The 21,109-nt window shown below is 36.4% G+C and overlaps 1 protein-coding gene across 1 annotated transcript; it reads left to right on the forward strand.

The window, feature by feature from the left end:
- Window positions 1–55: 55 nt before the first annotated feature.
- LOC140223742 (spectrin alpha chain-like) lies at window positions 56–21,042 on the forward strand (the record flags this gene model as incomplete). Its single annotated transcript, XM_072296633.1, is given in 23 exon segments — window positions 56–191; window positions 1,512–1,642; window positions 2,176–2,364; window positions 3,062–3,421; window positions 3,883–4,054; window positions 4,615–4,850; window positions 5,073–5,261; window positions 5,857–6,012; window positions 6,552–6,684; window positions 7,502–7,686; window positions 8,174–8,326; window positions 8,732–8,891; window positions 9,405–9,610; window positions 10,497–10,724; window positions 11,237–11,371; window positions 12,191–12,451; window positions 13,190–13,387; window positions 13,955–14,191; window positions 14,696–14,977; window positions 16,705–16,746; window positions 19,526–19,674; window positions 20,021–20,465; window positions 20,773–21,042. Coding segments are annotated over 23 exon segments (4,638 nt in total), but the record flags the coding sequence as incomplete, so codon positions are not given.
- Window positions 21,043–21,109: the final 67 nt, after the last annotated feature.

The following is a 21,109-nucleotide window of genomic DNA, read 5'->3' on the forward strand; positions in this document are numbered from 1 at the left end:
TTTCAGGATTTGTATACTGTGTAATCTGATTTTTTTAACATTTATGTCTGTTTAGGCTAAAATTCAAAAGCATCAAGCCTTTGAAGCTGAAGTGTCTGCTCACAGCAATGCGATTGTAACACTTGACAACACAGGGACAGAAATGATCAATGAGAATCACTTTGAGTCCGAAACCATCCGTAAGAAGCTAGGTGTGTATAACAAGTTTCTTCAACTGATATTAAACTATCAAGGAAAACTTTGAATTCACGTTATGACCCTAAGTATGCACTTACTTATACATTAGTGAAGTTTCCTGTATTTAAAATATGATGGAATATGTGGAAATGGCCACATCCTCTCCATGGTCATTCATGAAGATCATTGAAATTATTTTGAGTCATTGATCCCTCTCTTTTGTTTACAACAGCAATAAATTGACCTCCTCTTTCTAACTGGACAAGGTTTTTCTAATTTTGATCACAGACAGGTGTTAAAAACCTGATGTAAAATATGCATTCAAGTTTTGTCCAGATGTTATCCAATGTCGAAGTTTGAATCACTTGTATGAACATGTCTTCAAATTTAGTCTTTTGTAAAAATAGTTTCTTTACTTCCAGCTCCTTTCTCTCCTCTACTTCTCCTTTATTTTTAAGGTGATTTGTCAAGCTCAAGTGACGTGGTCGAACCTGCGTGCGATATATCGCATTGATTAGGTCAAAAATCTCAGCAGAGCTTGAATTTTTAGCTAAAAAAGAACGTTAGCCACTGTGCATGAGCCTTAAGAATCATTATAAACCAAAAAATCAGCAAAATTCAGAGAAATGAAAGCAGAATAGTGTTTGGAAAAAAACCTTGCATCCGATTCAGCTATCAAGTTCTGTATTGAATGTGAGGTTTTTTTCCAAACACTATTCTGCTTTCATTTCTTTGAATTTTGCCGATTTTTGGGTTTAGAATGATCCTTTAGGCTCACGCGTAGGGGCTACTGTCCTTTTTTTTTGCTCAAAATTCAAAATCTGGTGAGATTGTTGACCCAATTGATGCGATATATCGCAAGCCAGTTTGACCTCCCCTCGAGCTTGACGAATCACCTTAAGCCTCAGTAAAAGACTAGTCTCAAAAAGTAGCCCTTCCAACTTTCCAAGTGTCAACAATGCTGGGGAATTGCAGATGGTGTTTCTTTATTTCTTACAATAATTGATCATAAGCACTATGTATGAATCTGATGTACTGCTCAAGAGAGCAGTAACTCCAGAATAGTTTTTAAAAATTAATCAAACAATGTTAGAGTGAAATATTTTATTCACAGGGTCTCCAGTCCTCGTAAATTGTCTATAATCATCCAAAGACTCAGAAATTGTTTGGGTGATCACGAATCTATTATTTAACGTTTTATGTGAGTTTTGCGTGGGACAAAAATAAAACCATATAACATTGTAAGGAAAAATAGAACATTTTTAACGATCTTTAGAACTCTGGATTCATCTCTGAGTTGGATTTTTTACTCAATGCACTCCATCATTTTACAGATGAACTGCACCGTCTTTGGGAACTTTTGTTGTCAAAGTTAGCGGAGAAAGGAATGAAGTTACAACAAGCTTTAGTGCTGGTCCAGTTCTTACGACAGTGCGATGAGGTCATGTTCTGGATCAATGACAAGGTATTACAACTTTTTTATCTTGAAAAAAAAATTCAGTTTAAACTCAGTTTGCTAAGTGAGTTGTTTTACTGAATTTTTTCCTGACCCCTGCGGTTTACATGACAATGACATTTGACATTGTCACATTCCCCACGATTTACTGAACAGGCATTTCAAGAATTTTGAATTTTCTTTTTGAAATTTTTTTTGGTCCTGTGGCAAAATTTTAGCACTTTACTAAGTTTTTCCAAAATTTGCTCAGTTTTTAAGCTCAAACTATTTCGTTTTAAATCATTACTTAACTGCCTTTTCTCCCTGTAAAATACTCTGTGAAGAAAACCTGTGTAAAAATCCAAGAGGTTTGGCTCCATGTCAACATTTGTTTTGACATTGGATGCCATTGCACACAAGTTATCATTATTTTCCTAAGGAATTAAGGGCTTTCTCTGTAAATGCAAGCAGACTCTCTTTGCTTTGTTGGGTGAACTTTTTCAGTTATTTGGTCTTTCGTATTTATTTTGGTGTTCTATTAATCAGTTTTATAATATTTTCAGGAAACTTTTGTGACAACCGATGAATTTGGGCATGACCTGGAACATGTTGAAGTATTGCAACGTAAATTTGATGAATTCCAAAAAGACATGGCTTCGCAGGAGTATCGTGTTACAGAAGTGAACGAACTTGCTGACAAACTTGTGTTGGAAGGTCATCCAGAACGTGACACTATTCTGCGTCGCAAAGAGGCAAGTTAAAAAATTTCTTAGATTTTTAAGCACTCAAATTATGAGTGGTTAAATCACATGAGGATCAGTCTCAAGGTGATAGATTGAACAGATGTTAGAAAATTGATAAATGGTGGAAAATTCATTTGTTGAAAAATGAAAGAATGCAACAGTTTGGAATAAAGTTTGTAGTCATTCTTTAAAAAACCATGCACTGAATTTAAGAACTTTTCACATTCACCTATTTCTTAATCTACGCACTTTCAAAAAATGTAGATTCAGACTCATTCTTGTGTATCACCTTAGATAAATTCAGATTTCTGGTTGACAAAAATTTTCCAGTTTTTCAACAGTTGTTCTCAAAATTTGACAGAAGGAATGTTTCCCACCAGACTCCTTGAAATCCTAAGTGTTTAGATTACCAGGAAAGTTTGTGTGAAAATTGATAGATTCTGTTAGCTGAAAATCTTGAAATCATGCGTGGCTCTCTGATCCCTCCGGAAGTATTTCACCCCCTCAAGTCTCAGTTTTTCCTTCAAGTACAACAAAGAAACATAATATTGCATTTAAGTGGTTGAGCTTATTTTGCACCATTCTGTATTCTTCAAAATTATTCTTTCATACTGCCTCTAGGTCTTGTTTTTTTTTTATTCGTTCAACTCAGATTAGTTCAATTCTTCTTCGTTGTCTCACAGATTCTACTCATTATCTTTTTTAGGAACTCATCGAGGCTTGGAGTCGTTTAAAACAACTCGCTCTGATGAGACAAGAGAAGCTGTTTGGAGCCCATGAGATCCAGCGATTCAATCGAGATGCCGACGAAACAGTGACTTGGATCACTGAAAAAGATGTTGTCCTCTCATCAGATGATTTCGGTCGCGACCTTGCCACAGTTCAAACCCTTCAACGCAAACATGAAGGAGTAGAAAGGGATTTGGCAGCTCTTGAGGACAAAGTCTCCACTTTAGGACAAGAGGCTGATCGTTTGTGTGGTATCCATGCCGATCACAGCGAGCAGATCCAGGCCAAACGCAGTGAAATTCAATCTTATTGGGAACGTCTTACTGCAAAATCCAAGGCAAGTTTATCTTATTTTCCTTGATACTCATGTAACTATTCATTCTGCGTAGTTGATCATCTTTAAAATTCTACTGTGTTGAGAAATTTAAGTTTTAGAAACAAACCAAAAAAAAAAAAATCCGTAGACTTCTGAAGATATGAAATCTAATGCTTCTTACTTAGAAGTGAGACGGTCTTTGAGCCTAGATTGAGAAAAAGCTTGGTCCATCAGACTGTCTGGAGGAATTATTGATATTACGGTACATTTAGCAATTAGAGGAAAGACGAAAAGTGAGAGAGTAACTAAGCATATCTTGCAAATCTATATCCTAGGATCTAAATTTTTTCGATATCTCTCTATTTTGTTGAATGAGAGCATTTCCAATGTATCTGTATCTTTTTCTTTTGTTTAGTTTTTTTTTCTCTTGTCTCCTTTGCTTTTGTTTCTTTTACTTCTAATCTTTTGTTTTATTATTTTAGGAGAGGCGCTCAAAACTTGATGAATCATATTATCTGCACCGATTCCTGGCTGACTATCGAGATTTGACATCATGGATCAATGATATGAAAGCAATTATTGCAGCTGATGAATTGGCCAAAGATGTTGCAGGCGCAGAAGCTTTGTTAGAGCGCCACCAGGAACACAAGGCAAGTTTCTTTTAATTTTTTTTAATGTCCTTAATTCATGTGTATGACCAACGCTCTGAGCTATCAGAGGAATCATTGAAAAATGAACCTATACATTCAGCTGATGAATAGTTTCATCTCCTGAAGCTTCCCTCATCTTTTATTGCATGGAATTTCAAAACTTGTTAGGAAAAATTCAGCATACGAAGAAAATTCTTCTATTATAAAGCACACTGCTCAAATTTTTTGATTTGACGCAAGCAGACTTCCGTTTTTCATTGACTAAGAAGTCTTCATTGACAACAAAGAGACTGCCAATTTATCGCACTTGTTACCTAAGTTGAGAAATTTTTAATGCATGTGAAACTTTAATGAGGAATGATACATGCCATGCTTACTTTTTTACCCTGTCTTTTGGTTCACGGCCAACATTCTTTCGATATCACAATTTTCTCTTCTTAAGAATAGTTACTGGAATTTATCTTCCTTTAAGGATGCCATTAGAAATTTTCAGCATATAATTTTGATTTTCTTTTCACCTTTCCAATTTTTAACTTTATCCTTTTTGACATTGATTCCAGGGAGAAATTGATGCGCGTGAAGATAGTTTCCGATCTACAGCTGAATCTGGGCAGCTCTTGCTAGAACGTAACCATTACGCAGCTGAGGATGTGAAGGAGAAACTTGTGTGTTTGGCCTCTGAGAAAACATCATTGATGCAACTGTGGGAGGAACGTCGTGTTCACTACGAGCAATGCTACGACCTGCAATTGTTTTACCGAGATGCCGAACAAGCTGACACTTGGACTGCTAAACAAGAGGTTTGTGTTACTTGTCATTGTAAATTTCAAACAGTTCACAGAATGAGTTGACAAGAACCTCCTGAACAGTGCAGCTGAAGTTTAAGACTAATTTATTATGGAGTTGTGAAAAATGTGTCTTTCGTTAAATGCTGCACTTTCTGCATACGCCTTCCTTCCAAAATAGTCCTCATTAAATGGCTGACTCCTAGACTAATGTTTTTCAATTTTGTTTTCCTTTAGGCTTTCTTGGCAAACACAGATCTTGGAGACTCCTTGGATAGTGTAGAGGCATTGATGAAGAAGCATGAAGACTTTGAAAAATCGTTGGCAGCCCAAGAAGACAAAATCAAGGCTCTAGATGATTTTGCTGACAAATTAATTGACGGAAATCACTATGCTGTTGAAGACGTAGAGCATCGTCGATCAATGGTAAGTAGCTGCCACCAAAACTCATAATTGAGTAATTGACACCCTTGTACATGGGTGTCCAGAGGATCCTACGAAGTTGTTACTTAAGAAAATTCAATTTGAGTTAGTTGATACCACAGCATAGAGGAAGAAAATCTGAAAATTTTGGCGCAATTTGACCCTGAAATCTCAAAAATTGATGCACGAGATGTGCGTAGTAGGCTTAGGTGCATAGTTTAAGCCTTTGAGCAAGTAGTCTTATTTTTGCAACTTATTACGGTAAATTTTTTCTAAAAAAATAGGTCCCTTTTCATAGATCCAGCCGCATGTAAGCAATTGAGAACTTAAGGCACAGGTCATCCTCAGATTGACCGAAATCCGCCAATTTTAATCTCAAAGAAGGTCCAAAAAAAATTTGGGGGAAGAAAATGAAAGCTGTGCTTGCCCCTAAGAATTATTCTCCTTCACTGAACCATTTTTTGACATTTTTGAAGTTGATTAATTCCTCAACTGAATGACCCGAGTGTAATGAAAGGCCAACTGTTATTTATGCCCTTTTCTTCCTTCTTCGTCGTAGCTCTGACTGTCCGTAATATTCGTTCTTACTTTCTTTCAGCTTTTGCAACGGCGGAAGAAACTTCTTGATGATGCTGCCAAGCGACGGGAGATGCTCAGTTACTCTTTCTGTCTTCAGCAGTTTGAAAGAGATTGCGATGAGACAAAAGGGTGGATTAATGAGAAACTTAAGTTTGCTACAGATGACAGTTATTTGGTAAGTTTTGTTTTTTGACGAGACCTTTTGATGGAAGATCTTTCAGTATAATTTGAAGAGTTTCTTGGTGAAAAGTAAACTCTCTCTCAGTCTATCTCAGAACACAACTTAAATGGTAAAAGGCAATCTATCTTAACAGTAAGTCCACATAGGGATCTTATCGATGGCTAATGTCGAATAGTGTGCATTTCTGACTGCGGCATTATAAATCTCCGCTCATATTACATTATTTTTGAATGATAATTATGCAACAGTTTTTCTTAAAATTTGTGTTAGTTTATCTCTGTGAGAATAGAATTTGACATTTTAAGACATTGCAATGGTGTTACTCTTGTTTCAACTATAGCTTTCAATATGAAACCTCGAATCTTATCTGTGAATGAGTGGTCGACAGTCATTCACTACTACTTCATGAAATAATAATAGATATTAGTATTTACAAACAGTACTGATCATCACCAGGAAGCCTTTTGAAAAATTTCGAAAGCCCAGAACTATTTGCATCAGTTTAATTTTCTATTAACTTGATATATTTTTAGGACCCCACAAACATAAATGGCAAAGTTCAGAAGCATCAGAATTTCGAACAGGAATTGAATGCCAACAAATCAAGAATGGAAGAAATCACCACAGCCGGCCAGAACTATATCAATGCCAAGCATTATGCATCAGGTATTATAATTATTTTAGTCATTACTTATCATTCATGATTTCTCTCTAACATAGCATCGTCATTATTACATAGGAGATATTACACATTTTTTTTTTTTTTTTTTTTTTTTTTTTTTTTTTTTTTTTTTTTAAAATTTTGTCAACACTGGGGCCACGATGTGTTCCAACATAGTTTTATGTATTTGTTCCCCCAGAGTTAGAAGAAGATGTGGAAAAAAAAGGCAAGCTTTAGCGAACAATTGAAAAAAATTCCTAACTGAACGACAAGAATGTTAATTGAGATTTTCTCCAGAGATTCATGTCCAGCAGGCTGATTGATAAAATTGGTAGACAAAGCGATAAACAAAAAATAGAAAGAGGATATGGAGGGATCCCTTTGGTGGAAGCGGGTGGTTGAAATGGACGAAAGAGGTAGGTAATAGGCCAATTAACGGCAACCCACGAGATACTCTACACGAGATTCTCCCTTAGTCTATGGGAACCACCCATTTCAACCAATTGGATCACTATGCAGTAAGACCTCCATTTATCGGATTTCACGGGACCAGAGGCCAAACCCGTTAAATAGCGGAATCCGCTAAATCGCGCTAGTCGGTCCCGCTGAAGGGACCAGAGGATCGATCCGTTAAATCGCGATCTGATAATTCGAGGTCTTACTGTATACTTCTTATGTCTTCTTTGGTGAGAGCTTTGTCTTTCAATTTCAACAATTAGCCTGCAGGGCGAAGAGGATTATTTTTCATTACCTCATTTTAAATCTTGGAGTATAACATATATTGCCTCAATAGCTAACAATTTGCTCTGTTCGCATTAAAAGATCGCATACAAGCTCGCATGGATGAGATCGTCCAACTTTGGGAAACGCTAGTTGCAGCAACGGACAAAAAAGGCTCGAAACTTCAAGAAGCCTCACAACAACAGCAGTTCAACCGCACTGTGGAGGATATCGAACTGTGGTTGTCTGAAATTGAAGGTCAGCTGTTGAGTGAAGATTATGGCAAAGTAAGTTTTGTTTTTATGAGAGTTTATTCCTGTCTCCTGAATATTCCAACATGCTCACAATCAGCCATTGTAATCTATTTAAGTAGTTCATCGCTGCATAGCAGGAATAGTGCTTTACAAGCGCAGTTGCCTCAACTAGTTGTAGCTGGGTACATTATGGCATCAATACTCTTGTAATAATCTAAAGCACTGTTCAAGCTGCGACCTATACCCTAAGCCACATCATTTTTTAGAAAATGTTGCATGCGTTTAAGTCATCGACTATTTTCCAAGATGCTCGAAATGCAAGTGTACCCTCTTTTTTCCTTCAATAATCAAGGTTCAGGAGTAGGAAATTAATTTTTTTGCTCACTGTCTTTTGAGCATTCAGAATTATCATGCTAACCGAATTTCCCTCCGTTAGTATATTTCTGACATAAGATGTTAGACCAAACCTTTTTAACCATTCTTTTGCATGGATTTTGATGACAACAACTTATATTTTTAGGATTTAACAAGTGTGCAAAATCTACAAAAGAAGCATGCTCTCCTGGAAGCAGATGTTGGTTCTCATCAAGACAGAATTGAGGGGATCCGTATCGCTGCCAATCAGTTCATCGAACGAGGTCATTTCGACGCTGATAACATCCATGCTAAGCAGGTATGATTATTTTTCCTCCATGATGATTTTCCACTACCTCATTACTTATTTTACACGATTTTCCTTATTGCTTTTCTCAAAATGTTGAATTTTTAAGTTTGGATGTATTAATAAAATAAAAACTAATCAATTGAATTCAATTGAGCATAAAGTGGTTACTTATGGTGCCACCAACAATCGCTGTAGAATCAGGCAAAATGTGCCTCATGGTGGGGGAGAAAAATCAGACAATTATAACACGGCTAAGAGGGGCTAGCCTTTCTACCATTTGTCGCTAAAAACACCCAAAAGTTCAAAAATTGATCTGTTGGTAGTGTTGCACATTTTAATTGCGATTCCTTCAGGTCCCTCGATCCTGTTGAAATTGATTTTTTTTTAATTCCACTTGTATGTTTCCTTTTGTAGACTGCCGTCTGCGATAGATATGCAAATCTCCAGAAGCCCATGGCCATTCGTAAGCAAAGGCTTCAAGAATCGTTGCAAGTGCAACAACTTTTCAGAGACGTCGAGGATGAAGAAGCTTGGATCAGAGAGAAAGAGCCTATTGCAGCCTCAACAAACAGAGGTTAGTTTATTCATTACATTCAGGTTGTCTTCTCACCAAGATTTCTATTAATCACTCAGTAATCAAACAGGCAAGCATAACGTTTGACCTTTTATGAGATCGTTTGGTTTTCTTACATTTCTCAAAAGGCAAACCTGATTCCTGGTGACTAAGTAAAAAGTGCCTGCTACGCTTTCAATTTGGAAATTCACTGTACAAACAATGTAAATTATGCACTTTGAAATGTATTTTGAACATCTCTGATGTGCTCCAATAGTTTTTTGTGGGATTTTACTGATATGAAATTAATTAAAAAATTTACTCAGTTGTTTGTATCTCTTGCTAGTAACAGATCCATTTTACAAATTACAGCCGCATTATAAAATCTTCCAGCCTGCCTTTGAAAGTTGCTTGAAATTAACATAATTTTCCAGAATTTTAAGGCATTAACTCTCTCAGTTTTATTCTTATAGTTTTATCAAGTTCTCAAGCTCTTGCCACATTAGAATTTAATATTTGTTTATTTTACCGCAGGTCGAGACCTCATTGGTGTCCAAAATCTGATCAAGAAACATCAAGCTGTTTTGGCTGAAATCCACAATCATGAAAGTAGAATTGACGCTGTGAAACAAGATGCCGAGAAAATGATCGCTGACAATCACTTTGCTGCAGATGAAATCAAGAACAGAATTGCCAATCTCGACCAGCATTGGTCTCAGCTGAAGGATAAAGCATTACAGGTTAAGATATGAAATTAAATATTGAAGTGATGTGTAAATTGAAGCCCTCCATGTAAAAATGTCAGTTATTCCCGTCAATATGCATTGCATCTGTCAGTTTTACAAATGACAATGCAAGTCTTGACTTGGTGGCATGATGTTAAATTCATTTTTTGATGTACATTCATCTCTACATTCTCCACTTCTACATACCCACAAATTTCATCTCTTAAAATACCCATTTTCCTCGTTTTATGGAAACTTAAAAACATACAAAAGCAGTGTTATTTTATCCTTTATCCAAGCGTATTTGTTTAGATTTTTAAGCAGTATTTTTGAATTTTGAAAATTTCCTCTAAAGAACTACTGTTTCATATCTGGGATATTGTTCATTATCAGGGATTTTTTTCAATACCAGAATATAGTAATATGTACACCCCAAGTAGCAGTGATTGCAAAATGTTGCAATTTGATTGGAGAATGTATCTCGATTTTATCAACAGCGATTTATTGCAATATCATCGAACAAAAAATCTTGATAAATCGAGCTAAAATTTCGATTTTCTCGAATGCACAATGTGTCGTAATATTATGGCAGATAAAATTGTGACAAGATCGAGAATAATTGCTTAGATGTTGATGATCCGTGCGATTTTATCGCCAAAAAATCGTAAAAAAATCACAACTTAATTTCAAATTATCTTGATTTTCCCGTTGTAAAAAGCTACTTGGGACGTGGAAAAGTTGATTAAATTACCTTAAGTAAAATATGATAGTAAGCAAGGTAGAAATAAAAGTTAAAATGACTTATTGGATCAAAGGCAAGGCATCTCCTCTTTTATCATTTATACTCCAAACATTTTTTCCGCTTCTTCTCACTTTCAATACTTGTGTTGTATTGTTACAGCGCAAACAAGACCTTGAAGATTCTCTCCAAGCTCATCAGTACTTTGCTGATGCAAATGAAGCAGAATCCTGGATCAAAGAGAAAGAGCCAATCGTTTGCAATCAAGATTACGGAAAAGATGAAGACTCTTCTGAAGCTTTATTGAAGAAACATGAGGCTTTAATGTCTGATTTGGAAGCTTTCGGAAACACTATTCTCAGTCTCCGCGAGCAGGCACAAGCTTGCCGTGTAAGTCTATTTCAGTTAGAATTTATCTCGTTCTTTCTATTTTTCCTTATAGGAGTCAGCTGTTAATGCCACAAAGCTCCAAGGGCTGAATAGATTTCTTGCTATTGATGTACAGTTTTACAAGGTGGGGGAGTGTTCAAAATATGCTGAGTATGTTCTAAATGGGTCTTTTTTTTCTTCTTCTTGCTTGAATCGACATCTGCCCTCAATTTGTTTTATGAGACTAATAGTATCTTTCGTTGAAAATTTCAACTGAAAGGATTGATAGTTTTTCTTTTCAAAAGTACAGAATTACACCAAAGGTGTCTTTGACGATTAATATAAATTATTCATCATTATTCATTAGCCAAGGCATCATGTATTCTTGACCTCACATGTGAGTTTTTATGAATTTCCTTTATTTTCTTTGTATTCAGCTATGTCCTCAAAGATAGAATCCTAAATTCTTCGTGAGTATATTATTTTGATAAGGTATGTGTTTTGCTGATGAAATTCTATTTTTTGGTTTACAGCAACAGGAAACCCCGGTAATTGATGTTGCCGGAAAAGAGTATGTGGTTGCCTTGTATGATTACACTGAAAAATCTCCTCGTGAAGTATCTATGAAGAAAGGCGACATACTTACTTTACTAAACTCCACAAAGAAGGTTAGTAGTGTTAGTGCTTTAACCCTTTCCGGTCCGGGGTCATTTTGCCACGGCCGCCGTAGCAGGTCCGCATGCTTTTTTCGGAAATCAGCCGATACTAGCTCCCAGAGAGTCCACTAGAGGCTGTCAAACGCTGGCGGGTTCGGAAATATTTGACAACTGATCTGCACACAAGTTAAAACTTTTGGGCTACTCTATCCGACATCGGATCTGAACCGGTTTTTTTGCAATGTCATATATATCCAACTTCGGACTGGAAATGCAGTAGAACTCTACGTAGGAAACAAATCTGCTGAACTAACATCCTGGGATGTTAAAATCTGACTACCCTAGAATATTGATATGAATGCTCCGGCTGTCATCATAACATTCTTGCGACACTGAATTAACAACAGAAGGGCTCGAATCAACATTCTGGACTTGTCAGAATACTCCCGGGTTGTTACTAGAGTAATTACTTTTCCGTTCAGTTTTCTTCAAAGTAACCTTTGTAAGTAAGGTACCCTTGTTTTGATTAATTTGCAGCTTTCACTCTTAATTCAAGTGTTACAGCTTTACCCCAAAATTTTATCATTCATTTTAGTCACAGGGTCTAATTTTAAGAGCCTTCAGAATTTTCTGGCAAAAATATTAATTTTCAGGCGCACTACACCTACTGCCCTCGGTAAAGTTGGAACAGTGCTGGACTTTAAGCTCTTGAAATTTTCCTTAGATCAGTATAGAAGAGTCTTAGGAATATAATCCTTTGCATATACTTGTTAGTATTTGTGCCTATTTAGTTTGGCTGTGCATTCACCTTTTGGTATTTGTCTTCAACAGGACTGGTGGAAAGTTGAAGTCAACGATCGTCAAGGATTCATCCCTGCAGCTTATGTTAAGAAAATCGAGGCTGGGCTGACTGCTTCCCAACAGAACCTTGCAGACAGCAGTTCCATCTCTGCTCGTCAAAACCAGATTGAAACGGAATATGATCACTTACTGGCATTGGCCCGTGAGCGTCAGAACAAGCTTAATGAGACTGTCAAGGCTTACGTTTTAGTTCGTGAAGCTGCAGAATTGGCTGCTTGGATCAAGGATAAGGTAGGCTAATGTCTACTTTGATAATTACTCAGGGAAACTGCTTTATGATCACTAATTTATCATTATGTTTTCATTTTAAATCTCATTCCCTGAAAAAAGTATGTGGAATATACTTCACAGTCCCGAGGAAAAGGGGCCGTGGTCCACAAAACTCAAAATTGAGTTATCGATGTTAGAGTGTTGAGGAGTGTTTAATGAATACTTTGCTACAAAAAAAGCGCATTAATTTCAATCCAAACTGAAAAAATGACTGTTTGAAGTTCACAATTATAAAAATACAATTCTGCGGAAACTTAAAATTCTAGTCCACTGGGCTCAACGTACAAAATCACTCGATTACAATGCAAATTCAAGACCTTGTTGTCATCCTTCCTCCACTGGGGAAAAAAGCCCTACAAACACAGTAATGATTAAGCTCGAAGGATGAACACAAAAAAAAACGAAGATGAGATTAGAGAGACAATTCTTTTACTAGATGAGAATGGTAAATTAGCACAATCAATGAATCAAATTTTCACATCAATTTACTGTTAAAAAAAAAAAAAAAAACAGATGCTTTCTACTACTTATCTATCTTCTTCTTCTATATTATTCCATCGCAGAGAAGCACATATATGTTCAAATTGTATGAATTTGATCCCTACCAGTGATCAATGTATTGTAACATGTTCATAACTGTCAATTATTTTTTATCAGCCGCTTTGACGTCCCTATTCTTTTTGTGTAATCATTTTCCAGGAAAATCATGCTCCTGTTCAAGATGTCATTGAAACAGTTGATCTGGAACAAGTTGAGGTAATGCAAAAGAAATTTGATGATTTCCAAACCGACCTCAAAGCGAACGAAGTTCGTCTTGCTGAAATGAATGAAATCGCTATGCAGCTCATGTCCCTTGGCCAAACTGAAGCTGCCCTAAAAATTCAAACTCAGTTGCAGGTACAAAAATTCAAATGTATTTTAAGTTTTAGTTACTTTGAAGTTCTTTGGTTCTTTAACATTTTCCTCTAAGAATACAGTGTGATCTGAAGATTTTATGAATGCAATCATTTCTCCGTAATCCTTGTTTGTCCTGCTGCATTGTTCTCGCAGTGTTTTTTCCTCTTCTCACCAGGGATAATATAAAAATGGAGAAGAAGAATTGCTCAATAAGTATACAGCAGAGCAAGACCTCCTTGTATACTTATTTTAGTATGAGCAAGTTTCCTCAAAGGGCAGGTCCTGTTTAAGCAGGCTCTAACAGTCGAATTGGTTTTATTTTCTTGCTGGTCAACACGATCAATTTATTGCTGGGTCAAGAGGTTATATAAAGGATAGTTTCCTTGTTGACTGAGATGTAATGGTATTGTCTCATCTTATTTTGTATCCTCAATATTTCCTTATAAATAAGATTATTCTTGTATGGTTGAACACCTTTTTTTGACAAAATTGTTATACACTAACCACGGTATACACTTTTTTTATCTTTTAAACTGATCGAGTCAACTCAATGTCGTTTTCATGCAGGATTTGAATCAAAAATGGACTTCTCTGCAACAAGTGACCCAAGAACGAGCCACTCAGCTTGGGTCCGCCCATGAGGTTCAAAGATTCCACAGGGATGTTGATGAAACGAAAGATTGGATCCAAGAAAAAGAAGAGGCTCTCAGCAACGAAGATCTTGGTAAAGATCTCCGCAGTGTCCAGGCATTGCAAAGGAAGCATGAAGGGCTAGAACGAGACTTAGCTGCATTAGGAGACAAGGTAATTACACACATCACTAAAACATTCAACTAACCAAGAGTGGCGGTAGCCACCCCCGGTCGAGAAAAAGGACGTCCTACTAAAATACTAATACATTCAACTGCTCATATATGTGAAATCCTTTTTCTAAATTAAGAGATTCGTCGAGTATCCACTGAACCAGCATTACAGGTTTTTTTTTTCTTTTTTTCTCCTCTACCTTTACCTTCCCCTCTCTTTCCCTTCTCTTAGTGACTGTCTCAACAAGCATTTGTGACAGGTATTTTGTTGGATTTGAATAAGACACCTCAAACCATGATCGTTGGTATAATATGAAAAAAAATAGAAGCAGACGTGATGTCAAATTTATGAACAGTCAGGAAGAACTTAGGAAAGTTATCAATGAAAAGTCAGGAAAAAGTCTGAAAATTTTAAAATGAAGGGAAAATTTTTACCTGAGCTGAGACACTTCCTGACGTGACCTTTGGTTTTTATTTTTAACAATCAATGTTCTTGTCTGTGCAGATTCGTCAACTGGATGAAACTGCGAACAGATTAATGCAAACCCATCCTGAGACTGCCGAACAAACTTACGCCAAACAAAGAGAAATCAATGAAGAATGGACTCAGCTGACCGCCCGAGCCAACAGCCGAAAGGAAAAACTCCTCGATTCGTATGATTTGCAGCGTTTCTTATCTGATTATCGCGACTTGATGTCATGGATTGGCTCCATGATGGGACTTGTCTCCAGCGATGAGTTGGCATCAGACATAACTGGAGCTGAAGCTCTTCTCGAACGACATGGGGTAAGTTTAATTTTGATGTCATTCATTTTTTCACAAAAGTGACAGAAATTCATAACTAGTATGAATATCAAAGTAATCAGGAAAATTAGAGGTAACTTTCAACCTCAAAAAAGTAAGTTGAGTTCACTTACTTCCGTATTTCTACCCTTAATTTTTTCAATTCATTTTAGTAAAAAAAGTAGGGCTGTGCGAGTACTCGAATTTCGAGTCGAGTCGAGCCGAGTATCGAGTACTCGACTCGGCTCGAAAGTTAGGTTAGGTTCGAGCGAGTACTCGAACTCGGCTCGAGTGTCAATAACACGAGTTTTTTCGAGTATTTCGAGTTTTTTTGAACCGGAAACGCCGAAAGAGTCCAACTTCCAAATATTTCAATCATACTTAAATTATTGTTAGTGTTGCCATCATTTTACGATTGAATAACATCAGAGTCTCGTCGGCAAATTTCTACCATCCGCAGCGCCAACACGCTACCGCCCGGCGATTTCCTGCCGCCCGCGGTTTGTAACTACACGGAGTCATATGAGCGCATTTATGCGTGCGACAAATTTCAACCTGCGGCGGCGACCGCCGCTTGGAAAACTGAAAGTGAGTACGTGTTTTGGACCTTTTGCGCTCCAGAAAAACGGTGTCGCGGCGGCAGAAAAAAGGTGCTGCGGCTACAAAAATATGGATCGCGCGATTCCAAAAAACGTCGCGGCGACGCCGCGCCACGCCGTTTCTTGCCAAGTTTGGTCCTCTTTTCAAATTAAACCGCGGGAAGTTATTTTAACGCGTTACTGCCGAACATTTTGTAATTTTAGTGTAAATCCTTCCTAATGTGTCATTGTCAATAATTATTACTATCATATTATGAGTCTTGCTTGGAATTATTTGTTGTAGAAAATAGATTAAATCACGTTTTAAAACTCAAAATTACTCGAACTCGACTCGAGCTCGACTCGGCTTGAGGGTCATTTTCAAAGCTCGAAAAAGCTCGAACTCGGCTCGACTTAGTGAAAAAATACTCGAACTCGGCTCGAATCCAAAAAACCAGGCTCGCACAGCCCTAAAAAAAAGCGCAGAAATTATTCTTGTTGAAGACAAGCATGCACAAAGTTAACCTTGCAAAACAATAAATTTTTATTTCTATTTTGATTTTTTTCAAATCTTCTCTTAGTGTTCTCATAGGTCCTCTGATTGAAGTAAATACATAAAAAAAAAAAAAATTATAGAAGCAGTTTTTTGGAAGGGTGATCCAATAGTTCAGACTTCGTCACTCCCCCCTTCTCCCTCCCCTGAATTATTCATTTTTATTTCGCCTCCAAATTTGAAACTGAAAATATACTCTCCCTCCAAAGTGGCTTTTTAATTAGTGTGTACATAATTTCATGAAATTATTCTTCCCGGAAAGAATGGACTCTAACTTAAAATTTACTTTTGGCAACCCATCTTCCCTTGTTATAACACACTTTTGGAAAGGAAAGAAAAAATATACACATGCTAAAAAGCGAGTCAAGTAGGCTAGAAATTTAATACAGGACTCTAAAAAGGATTACAGAATTAGGGAATAAAAGAAAAGATTTTAAGTTAGTTAGTCGAGTTAAATTTGATTTATCGAAAAATAGTGTTCATGAAAGATGACCCAGACTGTCGAAACATAAACTATGCTAGGAAGTTGACTGTGATTCCAACTGTGATGTGTATTCCATGCAAGGCAACAAATTACAATATTTGGTGTATTTTTCTAGAGTCTACGAGCTGAGATTGATGCTCATTATGGGCTTCCGCAGGTACAACCTGAATTTCGTGTAACGTGATGGTTGTAATTGTGTATCCGTTTTTGTCGCGCTTCTTCTTTAACATTTTGTGCCTCTTTGATTTTATCAGGTCTCAATTAGGGTGTCTACTCACTAGAGCTAAGAAAACGAATTTTTTATTCAGAGCTACCACGGTGAAGTGGAGGCTGGTACAGCAATAGCAATTAGGAATAAAACACCAAAAATGTGTAAAATATTCATGTGTTTTTATGAACTAAGGTATCCTAACCATCAAAAAAAAGAGAAGGAAGAAATGTATTGTATTTAAGAATTCGTCTCTGGAGCTCAAAAATGACCTCCTGAATTAGCCAGAGAACGGAATTTCTAAACCTGGTGTACCATCAGTTGTTTTTACGATTGCGCAACTATTTCCCATATTGCAAGAGGCCAGTAGTCTAAAAAAACAAGAATTTTTTGCTTGATAGTAAGACTAAAATTTAGAGAAAATTTCTTTGGATGACACCCATGAAGCAAAAGCATCTAAATTTCTTAACTCTGAGGAACATCATGCACAATTTGAGAAATATCTGATGGTACTTATTAGGTTTTGAGTTTCCACTCTTCATTCATTTTCTGAGATGAGTCACTATTTTATTACCATCCTCTTACCCTGCTCAAATCAGTCTCTCAACTATCTCCAGAATACAATTAGAATCTCTGATAATTTTTTTAAGGAACATACTTGCTGTAGGAGACATATTTTGTCAAAAAGTTTTATATGTGATCATTTAAGTAAGAAGTGAAAACCTAGAGTTTCTCTCCAAGCCACAATCACTCTTCACCAGGTCGATATACTCCAGGATTAAGAAGTCACACTCCCCTGATCTAGAAACTTTGAATATGTCTTTAGTTTTTCAATATTTAATGTCTCCACAGAAAAAAGAAATAAGTTTGTCTATAATGAGTTGAAACTTACTTCATGCTTGTCAAAGATGTAGTGTTAGGAAATTCTTATCTATATAATTGCCTCCTAAATCTTTAGATAAAGAAATAAGGAATTAATAAAGGAAACAAAATATGAGATGTCTTGAGTTTATCAAGAGTTTTTTTTTTTTTTTTTTTTTTTTTTTTTTTTTTTTTTTTAATACATTAGTAGACACCCTGAGCATTGTTGAAATATTTCTTTCTCTTCTGCAAATCAAAAGCTTCTGAACGCTTAAGCTCTTAACATTGAGTTGCATAAATATGTAGTTGCCACAACTTGTTCTTGCTATTTTTTGGGCGCACTTATGCTGAAAAGAAGTATGTGCATAGGGTTTGCGCGCAACTTAGTTCCTTTTAGCATAAATACGTCCATTTAATAGTCATGACACAAGCCCTTGCATAGAAAATTTTAATTGCTCTGACTCGCTAAAGGTTTCATTCCAAAATTAATGCTGGCTGCTCTGACCGATAGGAACTTGTTGCTTCACATTCGTTTCTAAGACTCAGTATCACAAGGAGTCTGATCGTAGGATTAAATATTTTGTATTTTCGATTGCTACTGATATAGCTGCTTTCAAAATAAATCTGTGGTGTTATGAAATGTTTTCTCAGCATGCTCAACTAAAAAAGAATAGGTTTTTAACATTGAGATTGCTCCCTCTTCAGAGACTTTATAAGTGTAGGCAAATATTCAGACAAGATGGAAAATTTGCAATGATCCTTTTGTAAATCTACCACTTGAATTGACAGCAGATGAAACATATAAAAATTTTGTCAAGTGTTGGGAAGATTTCATAGAGTACCTATAGGAAATATCTTTTATTCACATCTCTTTGCGTTTCAAAACATGACATGACTACAATTGCTCTATATGACGCTGAAAGCTGTCTTAAAGTTAAAAGCAAAATGAGCTTTTGCCTGTTGCAAAGCCAAGTCAAATGTGCTGTTTCAAAATAATTCAGAAAGTTAGGTGCAATCTAATTTTTTGCACACTAATTGTTATTCCTGTGAAGGAGACTTTAAAACCTCTCATAGTCAAAGCTTTATTTTTGAGCCCTGTTCTTCGGAATCAGAAAGTAGAAGCATTCAGAGGATCAAACTTTTTCAGCTGCCAACCTCTATTGTCTCTTCATGCCATTATTTGAATACCAAACCCTCAAATGTATTGTCCTCAATGGGTCCTTAAATTATGAAATCATTCTAGCATTGTAAGTAGCTGAGAATACTTATAATGCACCCAACTTTTTCACCAAGTTTGGTGTAATTGGAAAGGATATTGAAGAGAAATATCCCCATAATCAACGAAAATTAGTAGACTGTAACCTCATTTCTTGTAATTTTTTTCATGAATTATTCGTACTCGTTAGCTTGATAATAATTGTTTAAGTTTTGGCTTAACACTCACAATTTGTAGCTTTTCTATATTTTAAGACAAAACGTATTAGTCGTTCACATTCATTTCACCTTAACTATCTTACCAAAAGTCAACTCTGCTGCAGATTGTGACTAGTGAATGCTGAATTTGAAACTGTTTAAATGTAAGAAATTAATCGCCCTTCAGAAGATTAGAGAATATGCATAGAAACTCTAAATAACCTGATTCATTTGATCTCTTCGTTGCTAAACCTTCACCCATTTTGTCTTGGTGACTTATCTTTCATTATTGCCTTCCTTGGCTCTGAAAATCGTATTTTCCTCCAACTAGTTTAATATAATTCCTTTTAAAGTGAAGAAATGATTGGTTTGCTTTGTAATTGCTTAATGCAATTATAATCTCTTTCCCAGCAAGTATGTGCGATGCACCTCAAAAATGATTTTACCTTTACAGGAACATCGTACGGAGATTGATGCAAGGGCTGGAACATTCCAAGCATTCGAAATGTTTGGACAGCAACTTCTGCAGTCTGGCCATTACGCAAGTGTCGAGATCCAAGAAAAGCTGGAAAGCATGGCTGAGGCTCGTCAAGAATTGGAAAAGTAAGTTTACCCAATACAACTCATTAATATTTCAAAGATGAACAATTATTTTTGTTATATGTGGCCCCTCTCTCTAAAATTGTTTTATTTTATTGCCTCGTTAATACTCCTATGACTTCATTTCACAGAAAAATATCATGAAAATTGCTCATATTAATGATAAGTTTACTTTAATAAAATCCTGTTCTCATTTGAGTGCGGCACTTGCGCAGCAGAATAGGCTCTTTTTCCCAATTGATTTAAAGTGCAACTTATTTGCATTTATTTTAAGCACTTAACATTTCAGGAATCAATCAGACCCATTTGTAGAGACCCTAGATTTCATTTATACTTTGAATGTTTTTAGAGCATGGGTTGCCCGACACCTGCAACTGGATCAATGTCTGGAACTGCAGTGGTTCAACCGTGACTGTGAATTGGCCGAGAATTGGATGGCAGCTCGTGAAGCTTTCTTGGCCGCTGATGAGGTTGATTCAAAGGGTGACAACGTGGAAACTTTGATCAAAAAACACGAAGATTTCGACAAAGCTGTCAATGCTCACGAAGAAAAGATTGCTGACGTACAAAGATTTGCTGATCGCTTGATTGCTGCTGAGCATTACGCTGCGGTTCCTATCAATGACAAGAGAGAGCAAGTGTTAGAACGTTGGCAGCATCTCAAAGAAGCGCTCTTCAAGAAACGATTCAAGCTTGGCGAATCGCAGACCCTTCAGCAGTTCAGCCGTGATGCTGATGAATTGGAAAATTGGATCGCAGAAAAACTACAGCTGGCAACTGAAGAAAGTTACAAGGTTAGTGTTGAATTTATTGTTGATTTAACACCATTTCATGTGACAAATGTCATGCTATTCCTTTCCTTTCCTTTCCGAAAAATTATCAAAAAATACATAAGAACTTAGAGTTTTAAAAAAATATAAATTACTGAATGTAACAAATATTTAAATATAAAATATAACAAAATCTAATGCAAACAAATGATTGTATTCTTTATACTTTCAAAGGTCCCTTGCCTTTGGGACTATCACACTCACAATTATGTTTTGATAACATTTTTCTTCTAACCGATTAAAATATTTTTCTTTATGATTTATTCTGAAGGATCCTGCCAATATTCAGTCAAAACACCAGAAGCACCAAGCATTTGAAGCTGAGCTTGCTGCTAATGCTGACCGAATTCAAAGTGTTCTTGCTGTTGGACAGAATCTCATTGACAAGCACCAATGCGCTGGATCCGAAGAAGCTGTCCAGGTAATTTCCTCTTGGCAAAAAGGAAGTGTTAATTTTCTTATTCTTTCAGAAAGGCTTTTTATCCTTGTGATAACTGACGGAGACGAGAAGTTTTGTCAAAAATAAATTGTTATTAAACGGAAGATTGTGATGCAGAAACTGCTAGTTTTAACATTACAGAGTCACTAGATTTGCACCAGTTAATTTC

The sequence above is a fragment of the Bemisia tabaci genome, chromosome 2 (genome assembly GCF_918797505.1).
Source record: "Bemisia tabaci chromosome 2, PGI_BMITA_v3".
Lineage (NCBI taxonomy): Eukaryota > Metazoa > Arthropoda > Insecta > Hemiptera > Aleyrodidae > Bemisia > Bemisia tabaci.